This window comes from Seriola dumerili, unplaced genomic scaffold, assembly GCF_002260705.1.
Source record: "Seriola dumerili isolate Sdu_G_001 unplaced genomic scaffold, Sdu_1.0 BDQW01004273.1, whole genome shotgun sequence".
Taxonomy (NCBI): domain Eukaryota; kingdom Metazoa; phylum Chordata; class Actinopteri; order Carangiformes; family Carangidae; genus Seriola; species Seriola dumerili.
The window spans coordinates 128,515-146,690 of NW_019178528.1; the positions used below are offsets into that span (position 1 = coordinate 128,515).

General features: G+C 40.2%; 3 protein-coding genes across 3 annotated transcripts; all 3 read left to right on the forward strand.

Annotated features, from left to right (window-relative positions):
- Window positions 1–255: 255 nt before the first annotated feature.
- LOC111239748 (extracellular calcium-sensing receptor-like) lies at window positions 256–3,943 on the forward strand. The gene is made up of 6 exons (XM_022769654.1): window positions 256–455; window positions 548–836; window positions 1,080–1,877; window positions 1,953–2,180; window positions 2,758–2,881; window positions 3,033–3,943. Exons 1-6 carry the CDS (start codon window positions 256–258, stop codon window positions 3,941–3,943), a joined length of 2,550 nt encoding a protein of 849 aa, XP_022625375.1.
- Window positions 3,944–4,717: 774 nt separating this feature from the next.
- Window positions 4,718–7,941, forward strand: LOC111239750 (extracellular calcium-sensing receptor-like). Its single transcript, XM_022769656.1, has 6 exons — window positions 4,718–4,863; window positions 5,005–5,290; window positions 5,483–6,307; window positions 6,395–6,625; window positions 6,772–6,895; window positions 7,028–7,941. The coding sequence occupies exons 1-6, from the start codon at window positions 4,760–4,762 to the stop codon at window positions 7,939–7,941; spliced, it is 2,484 nt and encodes an 827-aa protein (XP_022625377.1). The 5' UTR covers window positions 4,718–4,759.
- Window positions 7,942–9,950: 2,009 nt separating this feature from the next.
- LOC111239752 (extracellular calcium-sensing receptor-like) lies at window positions 9,951–13,684 on the forward strand. Its single transcript, XM_022769658.1, has 6 exons — window positions 9,951–10,144; window positions 10,362–10,659; window positions 10,798–11,592; window positions 11,762–11,989; window positions 12,156–12,279; window positions 12,771–13,684. The coding sequence occupies exons 1-6, from the start codon at window positions 10,056–10,058 to the stop codon at window positions 13,682–13,684; spliced, it is 2,448 nt and encodes an 815-aa protein (XP_022625379.1). The 5' UTR covers window positions 9,951–10,055.
- Window positions 13,685–18,176: the final 4,492 nt, after the last annotated feature.

The window sequence follows — 18,176 nt, forward strand, 5'->3', positions numbered from 1 at the left end:
TCATTTACAGCTTAAAGTGACAATGACAATAGTCTTAAGAACAGATTATACCATGTCAGATGAAGAACAGCAAAGTGGTCTGACATCATCACACTATGATTTGATAGGAGGACCTCAATCTTTTCTGCACAAGTATAAAAACTCTGCCCAGGAGCGACATGTTTTGGTCAATGATAGAAGACGCCATCACAGCGTACAGGTTTGTGTGAGTGTGTATGAACCTCTTTGTACCAGATGAATGACAGTGTCTATGTAATGTTATTGTTTGTGTTTTTTATTGGAGCCATTGGAGCAGAGGAAGACACTGCACTCTGTGAGATGCTGGGCAGCCCAGAGTTTCCTTTGTTATCTAAGGGAGGTGATTTCACTATTGGAGGAGCATTCTCCATCCATAGCCAAATCACAAAGCCTCCACTCTCCTTCACAGACACTCCAGAGCCTCTCATATGCTCCAGGTACTGTTTGTCGTCTCCTTTCTCAGTTGCTGGTTTCTAAAAACAGAAGAAAAAGTTGCACAAGGTCTGAAAACTGTTGTTACTCTTTTCAGGATAAATTTCAGAGAATTTCATTTTGCCCAAACAATGATTTTTGCCATTGAAGAGATCAATAATAGCAGCTCTCTACTGCCTAATATCTCAATTGGTTATAAAGTATTTGACAGCTGTGGTTCAACACTGCCTGCAACACGTGCAGTGATGGGTCTGATGAATGGAGAGGAAAGGATTTTTGGAAAAAACTGCTCCAGCCAGTCATCCGTTCACGCCATCATTGGAGCATCTGAGTCCTCCTCTACTATTGTGATGCTACGCATTTCAGGGATTTTCCAAATACCAATGGTAAATGTTTGTAATATTTATGTTGCAATTTAGATTTTTCCCTTTTTCCCCCCAAAAGGCTTGATCTCACTTTTTTTGGAATCTGGAAAATCTGGTGATATTATGGCTATTTTTTTTTTTTTTGGGGGGCAATGCTACAGTCGGGATTAAGGTTGCCAGGCCTTACACAAATGCAGCAGAATTCAGTCTCTGATTGAAATGCTATTGATGTATCATTGTCTCCCTCCTTTTCTTTTCTATTAGATAAGCCACTTTGCCACATGTGCTTGTCTGAGTAACAGAAAGGAGTATCCCTCCTTCTTCAGAACCATCCCCAGTGACTACTACCAGAGCAGAGCCCTGGCAAAACTGGTGAAGCACCTTGGCTGGACGTGGGTCGGAGCGGTTCGAAGTGACAATGACTATGGTAACAATGGCATGGCAACATTTATCATGGCTGCAAGTCAGGAAGGAGTTTGTATTGAGTACTCAGAGGCCATATCAAGAACTGACCCCAGTGAGCAGGTTGCCAGGGTGGTCGGAGTGATCCGTAGTGGTACTGCAAAAGTCTTAGTAGCCTTCCTTGCACAGGGTGAGATGAACATTCTGCTTGAGGAAGCTGTCAAGCATAACATGACTGGGTTGCAGTGGGTGGGCAGTGAATCCTGGATTACAGCAGGTCATTTGGCCAATAAGAGGTACTCTGCCATCCTGACGGGGTCTCTGGGCTTCACCATTAGAAAGACAAAGATCACAGGCCTGCGAGAGTTTCTTTTACAGGTTAACCCACATCAGGACCCTCAGAGTAATGTGCTGAGAGAGTTCTGGGAAGCAACCTTTGGCTGCAGTTTCCAATCCAGTCTGCATGGACAGACCCAGTGCTCTGGCTCTGAGAGGCTAGAGGACATAAACAATCCTTTCACAGATGTGTCAGAACTAAGGATATCTAACAATGTCTATAAGGCTGTGTATGCTGTGGCTCATGCCATACATAGCATGTTAAAATGTGGACAAAGTGGTGAAGAGTCCTGTATATGGAAAGATCATTTAGAGCCAAAACAGGTAAGAGATTGCCTTCAAAAGTCATGTAAATGATTTAAATAATATAAGTTATTCACCACAATTCTCTATTGGTAGGTTGTGGAACATCTACAAGGTGTGAATTTTACTCTTCAGTCAGGAGAGAGAGTGTATTTTGATGGAAATGGAGACCCTGCAGCAACGTACGAGCTGGTGAACTGGCAGAAAAACCAAGCAGGAGACACTGTGTTTGTGGCTGTGGGGAGCTATGATGCTTCACTGCCAAATGGAAAACAGTTTACCATGAATGGAATAAGCATAATATGGGCTGATGGATCCTTTAAGGTATTAAAGGTCTTAAATATGTTACACTCATTATGGAGGTGGATAAGTGCGTAGGAACAGATGTGATATGGAAATAATAAAAAATCCTTAGTTTTACTATCACATCACTTGCTGTACATTTTCTGAGTACGAACTATTCCCTGAGCCAGGCCCATTAAGGATTGTTAGGGAAGTCACATGTAGAAATCAAATAAATCCTCAAAATCAAAATTAAAGAGCGGTTATCATTATGATATTTTGAACCACTACAGGTGGAGTCACAAAAACAATGTTTTTCATGACATACACATACATTCTTATTTGATTTTTATTCATTATTTTGCAGTTTTCCTACTGCTTTTTAATAAGTGGAGCAGTGTTAACAAAACAGCAGTTGCGTTAATTACTGACATGCAAAATTTCACTTCTAATGTAGATGAATGTGCTAGAACAAGGTTTGTAAAGCTTTAGAGTTTGACAAAAAATGATTTAAGTTGTTTATATATTACGTAATGATGAATAAATCAAACCAATTAAATTAAGTGTTTGGGCAACAGGAGGAACAAACTGTAACTGTTGAGCTGTGGTGTTGTTGCAGAGGCCTCAGTCTGTCTGTAGTGAGAGTTGTCTGCCAGGTTTCCGGCAGGCTGTGATTAAAGGCAAACCCATCTGCTGTTTCTCCTGCGTCGCCTGTGCTGCTGGGGAGATCAGCAACTCCAGCAGTGAGTAAACACTTTCCTAATTGTCATTTATAATATCACATTTGTTCATAATCACTCACCTATGTCATTAAATGTAGCCAGTGCTTATTTTAATGAGTGCTATCACAACTTGCAGCATGAAAACATTCTGTGTTTCGTGTTTTCCATACAGATTCAGTGGAGTGTTCACGCTGTCCACTGGAGTACTGGTCAAATGAAGATCACAACCAGTGTGTCCCAAAGGTGATCGAGTTCCTGTCTTATGGAGAAACCATGGGGGCTCTCCTCACTACCTTCTCATTATTTGGAGCAAGTTTAACGCTAGTGGTGTTGTGTGTTTTCTTTTGGTTTCGTCACACGCCTCTTGTCAAAGCCAGTAACTCTGAGCTGAGCTTCCTGCTGCTCTTCTCCCTGACCCTGTGTTTCCTGTGTTCTCTGACCTTCATCGGCCGCCCCACTGACTGGTCGTGCATGCTGCGACACACTGCATTCGGCATCACCTTTGCCTTGTGCATGTCTTGTATCTTGGCTAAAACCATAGCTGTGGTGATGGCCTTTAAGTCTAAAAGGCCAGCAAACACAGTTCCTCAGTGTTCTGTTCCGCTTCAGAGAACAAGTGTTCTTAGCTGTACTTTACTGCAGGTTTTAATTTGTGTGCTGTGGTTAACTCTTGCCCCACCATTCCCCTACAAAAACACAGCTCATGCCACTGAAAGGATTATTCTAGAGTGTGATTTAGGTTCACCTGTAGGCTTCTGGGCTGTGTTGGGGTATATAGGACTCCTGGCTGTGCTATGCTTCATCCTTGCTTTTCTGGCTCGAAAGTTGCCTGATAATTTTAATGAAGCCAAATTCATCACCTTCAGCATGTTAATATTCTGTGCTGTCTGGGCCACTTTTATCCCAGCGTATGTCAGCTCTCCTGGGAAGTTCACTGTGGCTGTGGAGATATTTGCTATTCTGGCCTCAAGCTTTGGTTTGCTTTTCTGTATATATGCTCCAAAATGTTATATTTTACTACTGAAACCAGAGAGGAATACTAAAAAGCATATGATGGGGAGAAACCAGTCAAAACCACTCTAAATGAGTATAGTAACAAGGACCAACAAGTGTTCTAAAGAAGTTTCACCTGTCTCCTTTGAACTTCAAACAATATGCAGATTACTCGCTTGTTCACATATAGTTTTTTGATAAATGGACACAGTGTGCTTACTAAATGCCCTGAGGAACTGGACACATTTGCACTTTTCCCTTTGTTTCGCAAAGATTTTTAAATGCTATTAACAATTTCCATGCACTGCCATCCCTGAATCTGAATTCTAAAGTAAATGTTCTGAAAAAAGTAGAAATTAAAATACATTGCATTAGATTTGAAGTACAGTACATTTGATTGGGATATGCTTTCTCTGTGACATATTTGATGTGGAAAATAAAGTTCAGCTCCTCCTGGTTTTAGCATCCTTGGGGCGATGGGACAGAAATTGTTTACCTTGTATTCCATGATTTAGCTTGAAATTAAAAGTCAAAATTTAAATGAAATATAGACAACAGCAGCTCCGGTTTGTGAAATGATTATTGTAAGGAATTGGTTGGGCTAAAAACAAAAGATGATGAGCAAACATGGTAGGCCATCTAATAGGCCCATCTATCTGTCAGTCACACCACAATCGCTGTCATTGGTGGAGATAAACGGTATTCACATATGCTGCACCCAAGCCCCTGAGGCTTTGTGATAGTTAAAAGAAAAACCCTATAAAATGGTTCAGACTAGGGTGGTAAATACTGAGGTGAACAATTATGCTGCTGATAGCAGATCTATTGCTTATTTCCCTTCTGGCTGTCAGAGGAGGGAAGCCTGTGTGTCAAACATATGGCACAAAAGAACTGTCTCAGTTTTCTATGGAGGGAGACATCAACATTGGAGGCATTTTCTCCTTCCATCAGAACCCAATCAGTGTCAATCCAGCTCTACAAGGTAACCCAGGAACAATCCAGTGTGAAGGGTAAGAAAAGCAATGTAATTGTACTTGTAAATCTAATTGCAGTATGTGTTGTTTGTGTAAATCCTTGTGTTCTCATTTAGGTTTCACACTTTTTACTTTTCACAAATTATACAATTTGTTCTTCTCCTCTCCTTTTTCCAGACTGGACCCAGGAGAGCTCCAGTATGCATACACTATGATGTTTGCCATAGAGGAGATCAACAACAGCTCAGAGCTGCTGCCAGGAGTCACACTGGGCTACCGGATCTTTGACTCCTGCCCCAGTATCCCTCTGTCCATCAGGGCATCGCTAAACCTGATGAATAGGTATGAGAGCGGGGAAGGCAGCTGTAACAAACTCTCCAGTGTACATGCTGTCATAGGGGAAACCACATCCACCTCTACAATAGGTATTGCACGCACCATGGGACCCTTCCATATACCTGTGGTGAGTGCTAGGGTCATGCACATTCACACACATGAAATGTCAAATGAATGTGTTGTTTAATGAGAAGTATTATAATATGTGAAAATGCTTCATAATGTGTGGTTTATATCAGGTATTGAAGACATCCTTGCCTTAATGAACTGCAGAAACGCGATGAAAATGTGCCATTTCTCTCCATTACCTGTGTTTCAGATCAGTCATTCAGCTACTTGTGCATGTCTTAGTAACAGAAGAGACTATCCTTCTTTCTTCAGAACCATACCTAGTGACCTTTACCAGAGCAAAGCATTGGCAAAACTGGTGAAACACTTTGGCTGGACATGGGTAGGGGCTATTAGAACTAACAGTGACTATGGGAACGGTGGCATGGCCACTTTCCTGGAAGCAGCTGAAAAGGAAGGCGTTTGTGTTGAGTACTCAGTGGCTATTTATAGGACTGACCCAAGAAAGTGGTTCTTAGAGGTGGTGAACATTATAAAGAAATCTACCTCTAAAGTAATAGTGGCTTTTGCTGATGGCACAGACCTTGACATCCTTATCAAAGAGCTCCATGCTCAAAATGTGACAGGCCTGCAGTGGGTGGGCAGTGAGGGCTGGATCACTTATCGCTATATTGCCTCTTCAGTAAACTATGCTGTGGTCCAGGGGGCAGTGGGCTTTGCAGCACTCAATGCTTACATCCCTGGACTGCAGGAGTTTCTGGCTAACAGCAGGCCCTCCACGACACCAGGTGACCGGGGATTGGTGGAGTTGTGGGAGATGGTGTTCAGCTGCACCCTGACTCCCCAAGCAGAGACTCACATTCAGGGATCAGTCACAGCCTGCACTGGGAGGGAGTCTCTGCGGGACACAAGCACACGCTTCACAGATGTTTCAGATGCCAGTCTGCTGAATAATGTTTACAAGGCCACATACGCTGTAGGTCATGCACTGCACATGCTATTTACTTGCAAAGATGGACAGGGGCCTTTTGAGAACAACACTTGTGCTGATAGGGAAAATATCCAACCATGGCAGGTAAAGAGAGCATGCAATGTTCCGACATAAAAACCACTGTGCATGTTAATAATGATGCAGTAAAACAACATCACTGTTTTTCTTCAGGTGCTGCATTATCTGACCCAGGTCAATTTCACCACAAAGATTGGTGAAAATGTGTTCTTTGATGAGTTGGGTGACCCTGTGGCACGCTATGCACTGGTAAACTGGCAGATGGATGAGACAGGTTACATACTCTTTGAGACCATTGGTTACTATGATGCCTCCCAGCCTGAGGGCCAGCAGTTTGAGATGAAAGAGGATGTGAAAGCCATCTGGGCAGGCGAGAATCTCGACGTAAGTTAATGTATTGATGAGCTTTTTTTTCTTTCCTTTTATTTTGGGTTGTCATTTATCATTCACGATAAACAGTTGTGTGACAGTTATGAGTCTAGAAGTGAAGTTATGAAAGTTTTTTTTTTAATGCTGTCATTGTGATGCAGGTGCCGAGGTCCATTTGCAGTGAGAGCTGTCTGCCTGGGACCCGCCGGGCCTTTGTTAAGGGCAAACCCATCTGCTGTTTTGATTGCATCACCTGTGCTGACGGGGAGTTCAGCAACAGCACAAGTGAGACAGCAGGATTCCTAGCTGTTACTCTAGCATTTACCGTGTTTCTGCTGGGCAAAATCACTGCCAGCACTTTAATGGTGTATCTGAAGATGTGTGTGCTGTACAGCCTAAACATATTTATGTTTTCAGATGCAGTGAAATGTGACAAATGTCCCCCTGAGTACAAGTCCAACGAAGAGAGGAACAGCTGTGACTTGAAAGCCATTGAGTTCCTCACCTTCAGGGAACTGATGGGCATACTGTTGGTCACCTTCTCTGTCTTTGGTGCCTGCCTGGCAATGACTATAGCCCTGATATTTTTCCACTACAGACAAACTCCTATTGTCAGGGCCAACAACTCTGAGCTGAGCTTCCTGCTGCTCTTCTCCTTGACCCTGTGTTTCCTGTGTTCTCTGACCTTCATCGGCCGGCCCTCTGAGTGGTCCTGCATGCTGCGACACACTGCGTTCGGCATCACCTTTGTCCTCTGTATCTCTTGTATTCTTGGGAAAACTATAGTGGTGTTGATGGCTTTCAGAGCTACACTTCCAGGCAGTAATATGATGAAGTGGTTTGGGCCTGCACAGCAGAGACTCAGTGTTCTGGCTTTCACTTTCATACAGGTTTTAATTTGTATACTTTGGCTGACTATCAACCCTCCATTCCCCTTCAAAAATATGAGCCACTATAAGGAGAAGATTATACTTGAGTGTGCTTTAGGCTCAGCTGTAGGCTTCTGGGCTGTGTTGGGATACATAGGGCTCTTAGCTATGTTATGTTTTGTGCTCGCTTTTCTGGCTCGAAAGCTGCCTGACAATTTCAATGAAGCTAAATTTATCACCTTCAGCATGTTGATATTCTGTGCAGTCTGGATCACCTTTATCCCAGCATATGTCAGCTCTCCTGGGAAGTTCACTGTGGCTGTGGAGATATTTGCTATTCTGGCCTCCAGTTATGGAATGCTGTTTTGTATTTTTTTGCCCAAGTGCTACATAATTTTATTAAAACCTGAGAACAATACAAAGAAACATTTGATGGGTAAAATGACGTCGAGAGCCCTTTGAGTTTGTCAAATCAGCTACAACAATAGATTGAATGTTATAATCTTTCTATGTCTCTTCTTATCTTAGTTGATACATAGCTAAACTAAACATAGCGTAACTACACTAAATCATTCATGAAACAAAAAAGCAGAGTCGCTAGCTTGAATGAAAAATCAATTTATAGCTTTACACAGATATTCTTACAGTGTCTTTATCTCAACAACCCAGATGACATGAAATATTGGCATATGGCATATTCTCATAAGCTAAATATTGCATATATGAACAAACAAGACCTGGAATGTGGCAGCTGACTCATGTAAGTTGATTAGCTATATATTTTTCTTTTTGGGGGAGGGAGAAATTTAAACAAATAAATATTTGCATTTATTAATATGTATTAATGAACGTGAAATAAAATTCAAATGTTATAAAAAGGCGAACTCTTTTTTGTGTTGTTTTCTTCCACAGACAGTAAAAAGATATATATTTATTAACCCCTTAGTACAGACACGGTACATATGCACTTCAGTAAACCATATAAAGACATGAGAAGGCAGTACACATTAAAGAGACAGGATTATTTCAGTGTCAGGAAGGCACAAACTCCTAATTAAATATAAAAATTGAATTCCTTCAGCCCAGTCTATAACTCTAGTCTCTTGAACCATAAGGTAATGACATACAGTGTAGCATATGATGACGGAGTTTTCATACATTGTTGGCTCATGCATGTCACTCTTGCTGATTAATTACACAGTGCCTGTTGGGGTCAAGCCAGTTGGGCTTCTGTGTATATCAGTTATAGTATGAACTGTGCTCATACACACAGTCTCGGATATGTTCTATATACAGCATAAACCATAAATGAATTCATTCAAACGCCTCCTGTGAATATTCTCAATGAGAGGCTCGTAATAGATGGATGTGTTTGTTAAATCATTATATGCCAACATGTCTTATCTTGTTATAACACTTTGATATGGCAATGTCAAGAATACATTTTCATACATATTTTATGCACTGCATGATTGGAAAACTTCTTGACCTCTGTGTTAAATGGATCAAAAAGTATTTAAATGACAGAGCCCATGAGATGCAACTGGACAATCTACCACACTTAAGCTGACAAGGGCGTGAACTGTCATTGCTTTACATGCTATAAATAACCAGAAGCTGATTAGATACGTTCACCCTTACATTAATTGTGCATAAAATATAAAAAGTGTGCTGAAGGGACTCTCAAAGGAGAAACAAGGAGTACTAACCTACTCTGTGCACAGCTATAGGTTGAAACAGAATAAGCAGTAAGCAATAAGTGTCCTGTTAGGGAACTGACATATTTGGAGAGAGAGGACCTCCATGAAATATCAGACAGACAAGGTTAGCAACTAGCTAGTGAATATAGGAAAGTATTGCAGCTATAAAGCCAGATATTTTTCTCAGTAGATGGGAGTCCAAAACAGAGATAAAAAAAGACTGAATATTGGACGTCTCGGCTCGATGTGTAATTAAGCTAACATAAGCAATTATCAACTTTAGTGTGTGATAATGTTATGTTTACAGCGTGTTGCTTGTCCCAAGTTGCCAAAAAATTTATTTGATGCAGGTTTAGTAAGACTTATTGTTCTGAACCTGTAACTGTACTGTTTCATTTTCCGTGAACCTGTTGAGCCTAATCTTTTAATCTTCGTCCATTTTTCAATCTGTTAAGTGCCAGTATGAATTAAATTATAAAATCACATCTTTCTATGGCACATTTCAATATTCTTGTCTGATATCACGCACTAAGAAATTTAAAATAGAGTATAGACAAACTCTCTGTTTGGGCACCTCCCTTCACTCTCCCCAACTTCAAGGTCCACAGAGATGAAATATGTTCTATTATTATTTTTTTATGCTGTTCCAAAATGTATAAATACCAGTGCAAGCTTCTGATTTACATTAAGGTACATGTGATGCCACCCAGTGGTTTAGTTCTCTCAGGCATAATGACATCCACACAGAGATGGCCAGAACAAGGTTGGGCATTTTTACAGCTGCTGTTGGTGGCGTCTTTCTCTCAGGCTGAGGAGTTGGTGTGCAGGCAGAGAGGGGATCCTGAGAACCCTCAGCTATCTAACGATGGGGACATTATGCTGGGGGGAATCTTTTCTTTCCACAGCAGCTGGAAAGACAGACAGGATACCTACATGCATGAACCATTGCCACTGGAATGCAGCAGGTAAATTATATTGCAGAAAGATATTTAGATTTAAAAATATCTAAGAGGAAGTCGGTACAGATATAAAACATGCACAAAATAGGTGATCAAACTGAGGATTAAAGTGAGAAATACTTCATGTAGTGTGCATTAGTATCAACAAATGCGTTCATTTACTGTGCTATCGTTTCTATTTCAAGTGCCTCAAAAAGAAATAATTATAACTGTTTGCATTTAGTTTGAATTTCAGAGGGTTCCAGTTTGCCCAGGCTATGCTTTTTGCCATTGAGGAGATTAATAACAGCACAGACCTACTGCCTAGCATCTCTCTGGGCTACAAAATGTATGATGCTTGTGGCTCCATTGCCAGAAGTGTGAGGGTTGCACTGGCCTTGGCCAACGGTAATGAAATTGAATCTGCACCCTCTGATGCACCATGTACCAGACCTGCACAAGTGCAGGCCATTATGGGAGAAACCTCTTCCTCTCCCTGCATGGCAATAGCTACTGTCATCGGACCTTTTCATATCCCAATGGTGGGTAGGTTTGGTGAATAGTTTATATTTGTTAAACATTTGTATTCAGTAATTCTACCAGCTGCTCAGAGAAAATGTTGTGTGAATATTTTATGTTTTACATTTTTATCTTGGGAGGTGATTTCTTTTTTCTTTTAGATCAGCCACTTTGCCACCTGTGCTTGTCTCAGTGACAAAACCAAGTACCCATCCTTCCTCAGAACAATACCCAGTGACTACTATCAGAGCAGAGCTCTGGCCCAGTTGGTCAAGCACTTTGGTTGGACTTGGGTTGGAGCCATTAGAACCAATGATGATTATGGTAATAATGGCATGGCTACATTCACAGAAACAGCACAGCAGCTGGGCATCTGTCTGGAGTACTCAGTGTCTTTCTTTAGAACAGATCCACCAGACAAAATACAAAAGATAATTGACATTATCAAGGCTTCCACCTCCAAAGTGATTGTTGCTTTCCTCTCCCACATGGACATGGATGTGTTAATACATGAGTTGTCCAACTACAACATGACTGGGTACCAGTGGGTAGGTAGTGAGGGCTGGATCTTTGATTCCCAAACTGCAAAAATGGATAAGCATCACATTCTGGATGGTGCCATAGGCCTCTCCATTCCCAAAGCACATGTCAGCGGCATGAGAGAGTTCATACTCGATGTGAAACCACTCAATTCATCTAGTAATGAAATGTTTACAGAGTTCTGGGAGACGTTATTCAGCTGTAAGTTCAAGCAGTCAAAGTCATCAGCAGGGAATCAGAGAGAATGTACTGGACATGAGGATCTGACTGGAGTGCATAACAGCTTCACTGATATGTCACTCATGCCTATATTCAACAATGTCTACAAAGGAGTGTATGCTGTGGCCCACGCACTTCATAGTATTCTTGGCTGTAATGAAACATGTAACAACAAGGTGAAGCTAGATCCGTTCATGGTGAGTTCAACACTAAATACTTAAATTCTAGTTTTTACATTAGGTCACAAGAGAATCTGTTCCAATGTTTTTAAAAATGAGTGTTGCAGTCTGTCTATCATGCTGTTGGGCCAACAGGCCTACTAGACGTTTGTCAGATAATTAACCAAATGAATACCCATCTTCTTAGATTTTACAGCGTATAAAAAACATTCAATTCAAAACAAAGGAAGGAGATGAAGTTTACTTCAATGAGGATGGAGACCCAGCAGCAAAGTATGAAATTATAAACTGGCAGCCAACAGAAAATGGCATTGTTAACTTTGTCACAGTTGGTCTTCATGATGCATCTTTACCTGCAGACAAACAGCTGAATCTGCAAAATAAGTCTTTAATTTGGGCACAGAACTCAGAACAGGCAAGTTACCATGTCATCACTGTACTTTAAATTAGAGAATAATTGTTAATGTATCATATTTGGTTTCAGTGCTTCAAAATTGATAATAGAGTTTGCAAAGGCAACAACTTGATGAATACCAGTACAGTTTTCATTTACATTTCTCATACTTGTTTTGTGTATGCAGGTGCCTGTGTCAGTTTGCAGTGAGAAATGTCCCGCAGGAACTCGCAAGGTTCTCCAGAAAGGAAAGCCTGTCTGCTGCTATGACTGTATCAGATGTGCAGAGGGAGAAATAAGCAATATTACAGGTCTAGTAATGTTTAGTGTAAGGCTTTGCATTTCATTGTGCTGCAAAACAAAATTATCTTGATCACATGCCAATCGTATGAAATTATTTCCTAAATTTCCAAAGCAGGGAACCTGCCGCTGGGAAATATACACTCAGTGTGTTGTTGGTATTTTCATTAAAATATGTCTAATATCATTGCATCAAACATACATATACAGATGTATCCAAATGTATGGATGGTGAATGTTTATCGTACTAAGAGCATTAAAATTCTACTTTGAAAAACTTAACACAATAATGCATATCAAATAACCTATTTAATAAAGTGTAATGTTTAGAGCTCATGCTTGTGACTGAATCAATGATCATACTATGTTGCTGTCTGACAACTATACATCTATTATCAGGTAGTCATTCAGTGTGTATGTATAATATCTATAGAATAGATGCAAAAAAGGAAAAAAATCTACTTTGCAAGTCTGAAATCTGCTTTAATATTTTACTTTTCAGATTCTATCACCTGTGTGCGATGCCACCCAGAGTTCTGGTCAAATGAAAGAAGAGATGCCTGCGTAAAGAAAGAGGCAGAGTTTCTATCATATGAAGAAATTATGGGAGCATTGCTCACTGCAGCATCCCTGTTTGGAACATGTATGACTGCTGTTGTGGCATTTGTTTTTTTCAGATACAGGAAAACTCCTATTGTGAGGGCCAACAATTCTGAGCTGAGCTTCCTGCTGCTCTTCTCCTTGACCCTGTGTTTCCTGTGTTCTCTGACCTTCATCGGCCGGCCCTCTGAGTGGTCCTGCATGCTGCGACACACTGCGTTCGGCATCACCTTTGTCCTCTGTATCTCTTGTGTTCTGGGGAAAACTATAGTGGTGTTAATGGCCTTCAGAGCTACACTTCCAGGCAGTAATATAATGAAGTGGTTTGGGCCTGCACAGCAGAGACTCAGTGTTCTGGCTTTCACTCTCATACAGGTTGTTATATGTATCTTGTGGTTAACAATTTCTCCTCCTTTTCCATTGAAGAATTTTAAGGAATTCAAGGACAGAATCATCTTAGAGTGCGCTCTGGGCTCAGCTGTAGGTTTTTGGGCTGTACTTGGTTACATAGGACTTCTGGCCATGTTATGTTTTTTTCTTGCTTTTCTGGCTCGGAAACTGCCTGATAACTTTAATGAAGCCAAGTTTATCACCTTCAGCATGCTGATATTCTGCGCAGTCTGGATCACTTTTATTCCAGCGTATGTCAGCTCTCCTGGGAAGTTCAGTGTTGCTGTAGAAATATTTGCTATTCTGGCCTCTAGTTTTGGACTTCTCATTTGTATTTTTATTCCAAAATGTTACATTATCTTACTGAAGCCAGAGAAGAATACAAAAAAGAATATGATGGGGAAGGTGGCACCAAAATTATTCTGAAGTTAAAATAATAATGTGGTGGCAAAGGCATGCCAATGCGATTATAATTTTTTACATAATTAGTTGACCTGACGGTCAAGCAGACACTTACATTCATTTTAAAGAAGACTGTACCACTGTATTGTACCGCTAATTTTTCCTACTATCATTCATTTTGTGATATAGCATATGGACATTCAACACAAGATAATACACAATTATATCAACCAATATATATAATGAATAAATGCACAAACCTAATACCGGATTTCTTACTGCCTTCATAACAAAATAGAGTTTATAAAGTGTGATCAAACAATAAAATTTATGTTTTCAAGGACAACAACATCTGCAGCTTGTTTGGTTTTGTCTCCGATACCCCTCCTTGCTGTTGAAGGTGTCCAATACCCTGCCATGAAATTTACAGCACTTTTCCACTGTGTGATACCTAGTCAACTCCACCCTACTTGACTACTCATTTTTGGTTCTTTTTCCACTGCAGATAGTACCCAGTCAATGCAGCGTCGTTTCTATGGTGACAATCCACAAAAGCTATCATGACGTCATCTTCAACATGACATACATGAGCAATGGAGGATATCAAAAGGATACCAAACGGAGAAACATCTGCACCTCATCAATTGACCGCAGTGTTGTTTTGTGGGTTGCAATACTAAAAGTATCATACAATAAATAATAAGCTTTTGCTTCGTCATTGCTGGACACAAGTGAAGTCAAGCAAATGGGGTTTCAGCTTTCACTCGAATTTGGAACGTGTGTCCATAGTTCCAAGCATCAGCTGGGTCATGGTTGGCCATCTTAAGGCCAGGAACACACTGGATGCATGGTGTGTGTGTGTGTGTGTGTGTGTGTGGCGGCTGCAGAATGTCTTGGTTTTTCCATCAGAGTACATGTTTTTGGGTTACAGACACGCATGGCCTCACTTTATACAGGGATTCGGCGTGTCACTTTTTTTTTTTTTTTTTTTTTTTTTTTTTTTTAAGCGTGGTGCACACCTCCCAGCAGATATAGACAGAAAAGACCTGTTGATAGTCATTGACATCATAGCAGCAACATAAAAACTGACACCTTCCACTTTAGTTGTCAAAGTCTAGGTTGAATCTGAATGTGTCAGACATGAAAAGATATAAATATATATTTAACGATTTTAGCAGCTGCATGTGGAGACAGTGGCACTTTAGTGGTGTTTTTTGACTGAAATAATTCAGAAATTAATTTATAATGAAAAGAAATTTATCATTCCAGTAACCTGCAAACTCTACGTAGAAAGATAGAGCTGGCGGTAGCAGCAACACAGCAGACATGCAGCCAGTGTGAACCCACACGTGCTTCTCCACAGTAGGTAAGCCATGGCACCACCACGCAGGTTTTGTGAGGTTACTGTGAACTTGACCTTTGACCACTGAAATCTAAAATCAGTTCATTGAGTCAAAAGGAAAACATTTGTGCCAAAGTTGAGATGATTGCCTTGAGTAGCTGAGATAACTGTTCACAAGACCGAATTCATTTTTTGTGGTCACTGTGACGTTCACCTTTAAAAACCAAAATCTAGTCAATTTGTCCTTGGGTCCAAGTGGACGTTTGTGCCAAATGTAATGAAATTCCCTTAATGTGTTACAGATATACTGCATTCACAAGGCCAAAACAGTGTTTTTTGAGGTCACTGTGACCTTGACCTTTGACCACCAAAATCTAATCACTTCATATTTGAGTCCAAGTGAACTTTTCTGCCTAATTTGAGGAAAATCCCTTAATGCATTGCTGAGAATGAGATGTACCATACATATGTAAGGACAGACAACCTTTGGTACAGGTAACACTGTCAGTCACCATGCTGTTAGCTCTGATTTCCTAAATACCACTTGATTTCATCAAACTCCTTTTTAATCTTAATCTTATTTTTAATCTAATTCTTAAAGACCCCCTCCAATGAAAATCAAGTTTTTAATCTTGTTAACATGTATATATGGTGTTTTTTTATGTAGTACATGACAAATAATAAGCAGTCAATGTCATGAATGTGTATTTCCACCTTGGAACTGCAGTGAACTAATGAATCTCATAAAAACAGATTCATACAGCCATAGTTAATTCATTGTAGAGTCTACCTAAGGAACCAATCCTGTCAACCCCGTTATATAGTTCCCAACCATCACCCACTAAATCTATCAAAAGGATAACAGAAGATTGGACATAAACCAAAATTTAGAGGAAGTCACAGAGAAGGGGGTAAATAAAAATGGCCAAATGAGAAATTCTTAGAAGAGGCAAGACCAACAACACAAAACTCAGAGAACCAACTGAAGGTGTTACCTCTCTGACAGCAAAAAAAAAAAAACAAATGAACAAGGAAACCAAACCTCCTTATAAAACCTCCTCAGCTAATTGCCACCAGCTGAGGGAGATCCCAGGTGCATCCCATTGCTCCTGATTAGCTGGGGAACCTGTGACCTAAATTCTGATCTCCATATGATCTCTATATCCATAACACCTCCCCCCTTAAAAGATAACAAAACTGTATAACAGATTTGTTGGCATGACACAAAAGAAACTCCCACTATATTATAAACAAAAGTAAATGTTGCTCACATTAACCAAATGGATCAAGATGCTTGAACAGGCCCCAAAACCATAAATGTCCAAAACATCAACTTAAATAGCCCGTACCCACACTGGGTGACAGTCAAACAAATTTCAAATACATTTTTCATTGTTTTCTTTCGAACACAAAATCACTAAGTCACAAAAATGAATCATTACAGCACAAAGTAAATTAACTTTTGACATGCACAAAAAAAACCCCAAAAAAACAAAAAAAAACTTCTAGCTTCAAGCTACTAAATTGTCCTTCCCTTTCACATGCTTGATTTCAAGCGATAGCTCTTTCAGGGCTAAACTCCTGATGAGCCATATTCCCTGCATGCTCTAAGTTGCTCTAATTTCCAAATGAAGTGGTATTGGGACCACTATTTGAGATACTGTTGACCTGGCACCTTCCGACAGGGCACGGGGTTGCAATTTTCCTCATCAAAACACCACTCCTCTTATAGTTAGTTATGGTTCTGTAAACCAATTCATCTCCACTCCCTGCCTTAGAGTGCTATTATCACTCTCCATTTCCTTGGTTAATGGTAACACACCCTTCAGCAAGATGGATTGCAATGCTGCTGTGTCTTGCAGTATTGTCACAGGTTGCTTGCTAGCATTGTCTCCTGGTAGAGACACAAATCCTTCTAATATAAAAGGCTTAAACTCATCTGGGACTTCCTCCTCTACAGATTCAGAATCTGGGAGCAAAGTTTTATCAATCAGGGGACCTCCCAGCAAAGCTACAGTTTTCGGTTTCTGATCTTTTTTCGATAAAACTATGCATTCATGGATAATATGAACTTTTGTGTGTCAGTAGTGACATTCTATTTGGCTTAGGGTCTTCTTGTGCCTTGGTTTTGTTGCCATGTTTATGGTGTTGGTGCTTGGTGACTTTGATGTGAATGTAGGCTTATGAGTAAGAGTAAACTCATCAGCCAGAACAGCGGTTCTGGAACAGCAGTCCAATTGGGCAGAGCAAATACCTGATTCAGGATCTCTCAATGAGGAAGTAAGCATAGATGTGGGTCTAGCTCCAGTTTTCCAATGTTAAACAAAATATTAACCATAACAAAGTATTTTTGCATACTTTAAAACATCTCTGGAGAGGAACTTTAACTAATTTCCCCTCCGATGCATTATACTAATGTTTATCCTCTTGATGAATATTGCCCTCACTTTATGCTCTTTTCCTCCCCCTGTTGGTTAATGCACAGTGAGAAATCGTATACCTTCTATTTTTTGGGATAGGTTTCCTTCATATTGGAAGCACCTAATTCAGAGGACTGTTTCCCATGGTGAGCAACCTTTTGCTGGGGCTGAAATGCTAACGTCTACTCCTCCTGTTAAGAATATATTTTGGATTTAACTTAAATTATTTTCTCTTTGTCTTTCATGAGTTTTATATGTGCATTCACCAGTGGGACACAAACACGACTCCAAATCAATGCTAATATCACTCTATGTCAAATGAATGTATAAGCAACTGTTTGCTAACTAGACCAACATATCAACTTAAGGAGATCATAATGTTTACAGCATGTGGTGCTGCCCCCAGATGGCCAAAAAATATAAAGTGCAGGTTTAACATGACTATATTTTTTACCGATTTGTAATGAACCAATTATTGTACATTTGTGGGAATTTCACAGAGCATGTTTAAAGGCTATTTTTTAAAATTTTACTTACAGTAACCTTTGTCCCACATTATTTTCACTGTTTAAAATGTAAGTATTAATTCAAATGTAAACTGCATCTTCAAAATGTAAAAATGATCATTAAAAATCGAAAAAGAAATGTGCGGCACAACTGAATATTTTTTTCTCATAACACACAAACACACCAAACATACTTAAGATAGGCAGCAACCCAAAACTCTTTCTGTTTGGGCACCTCCCTCCTCTCG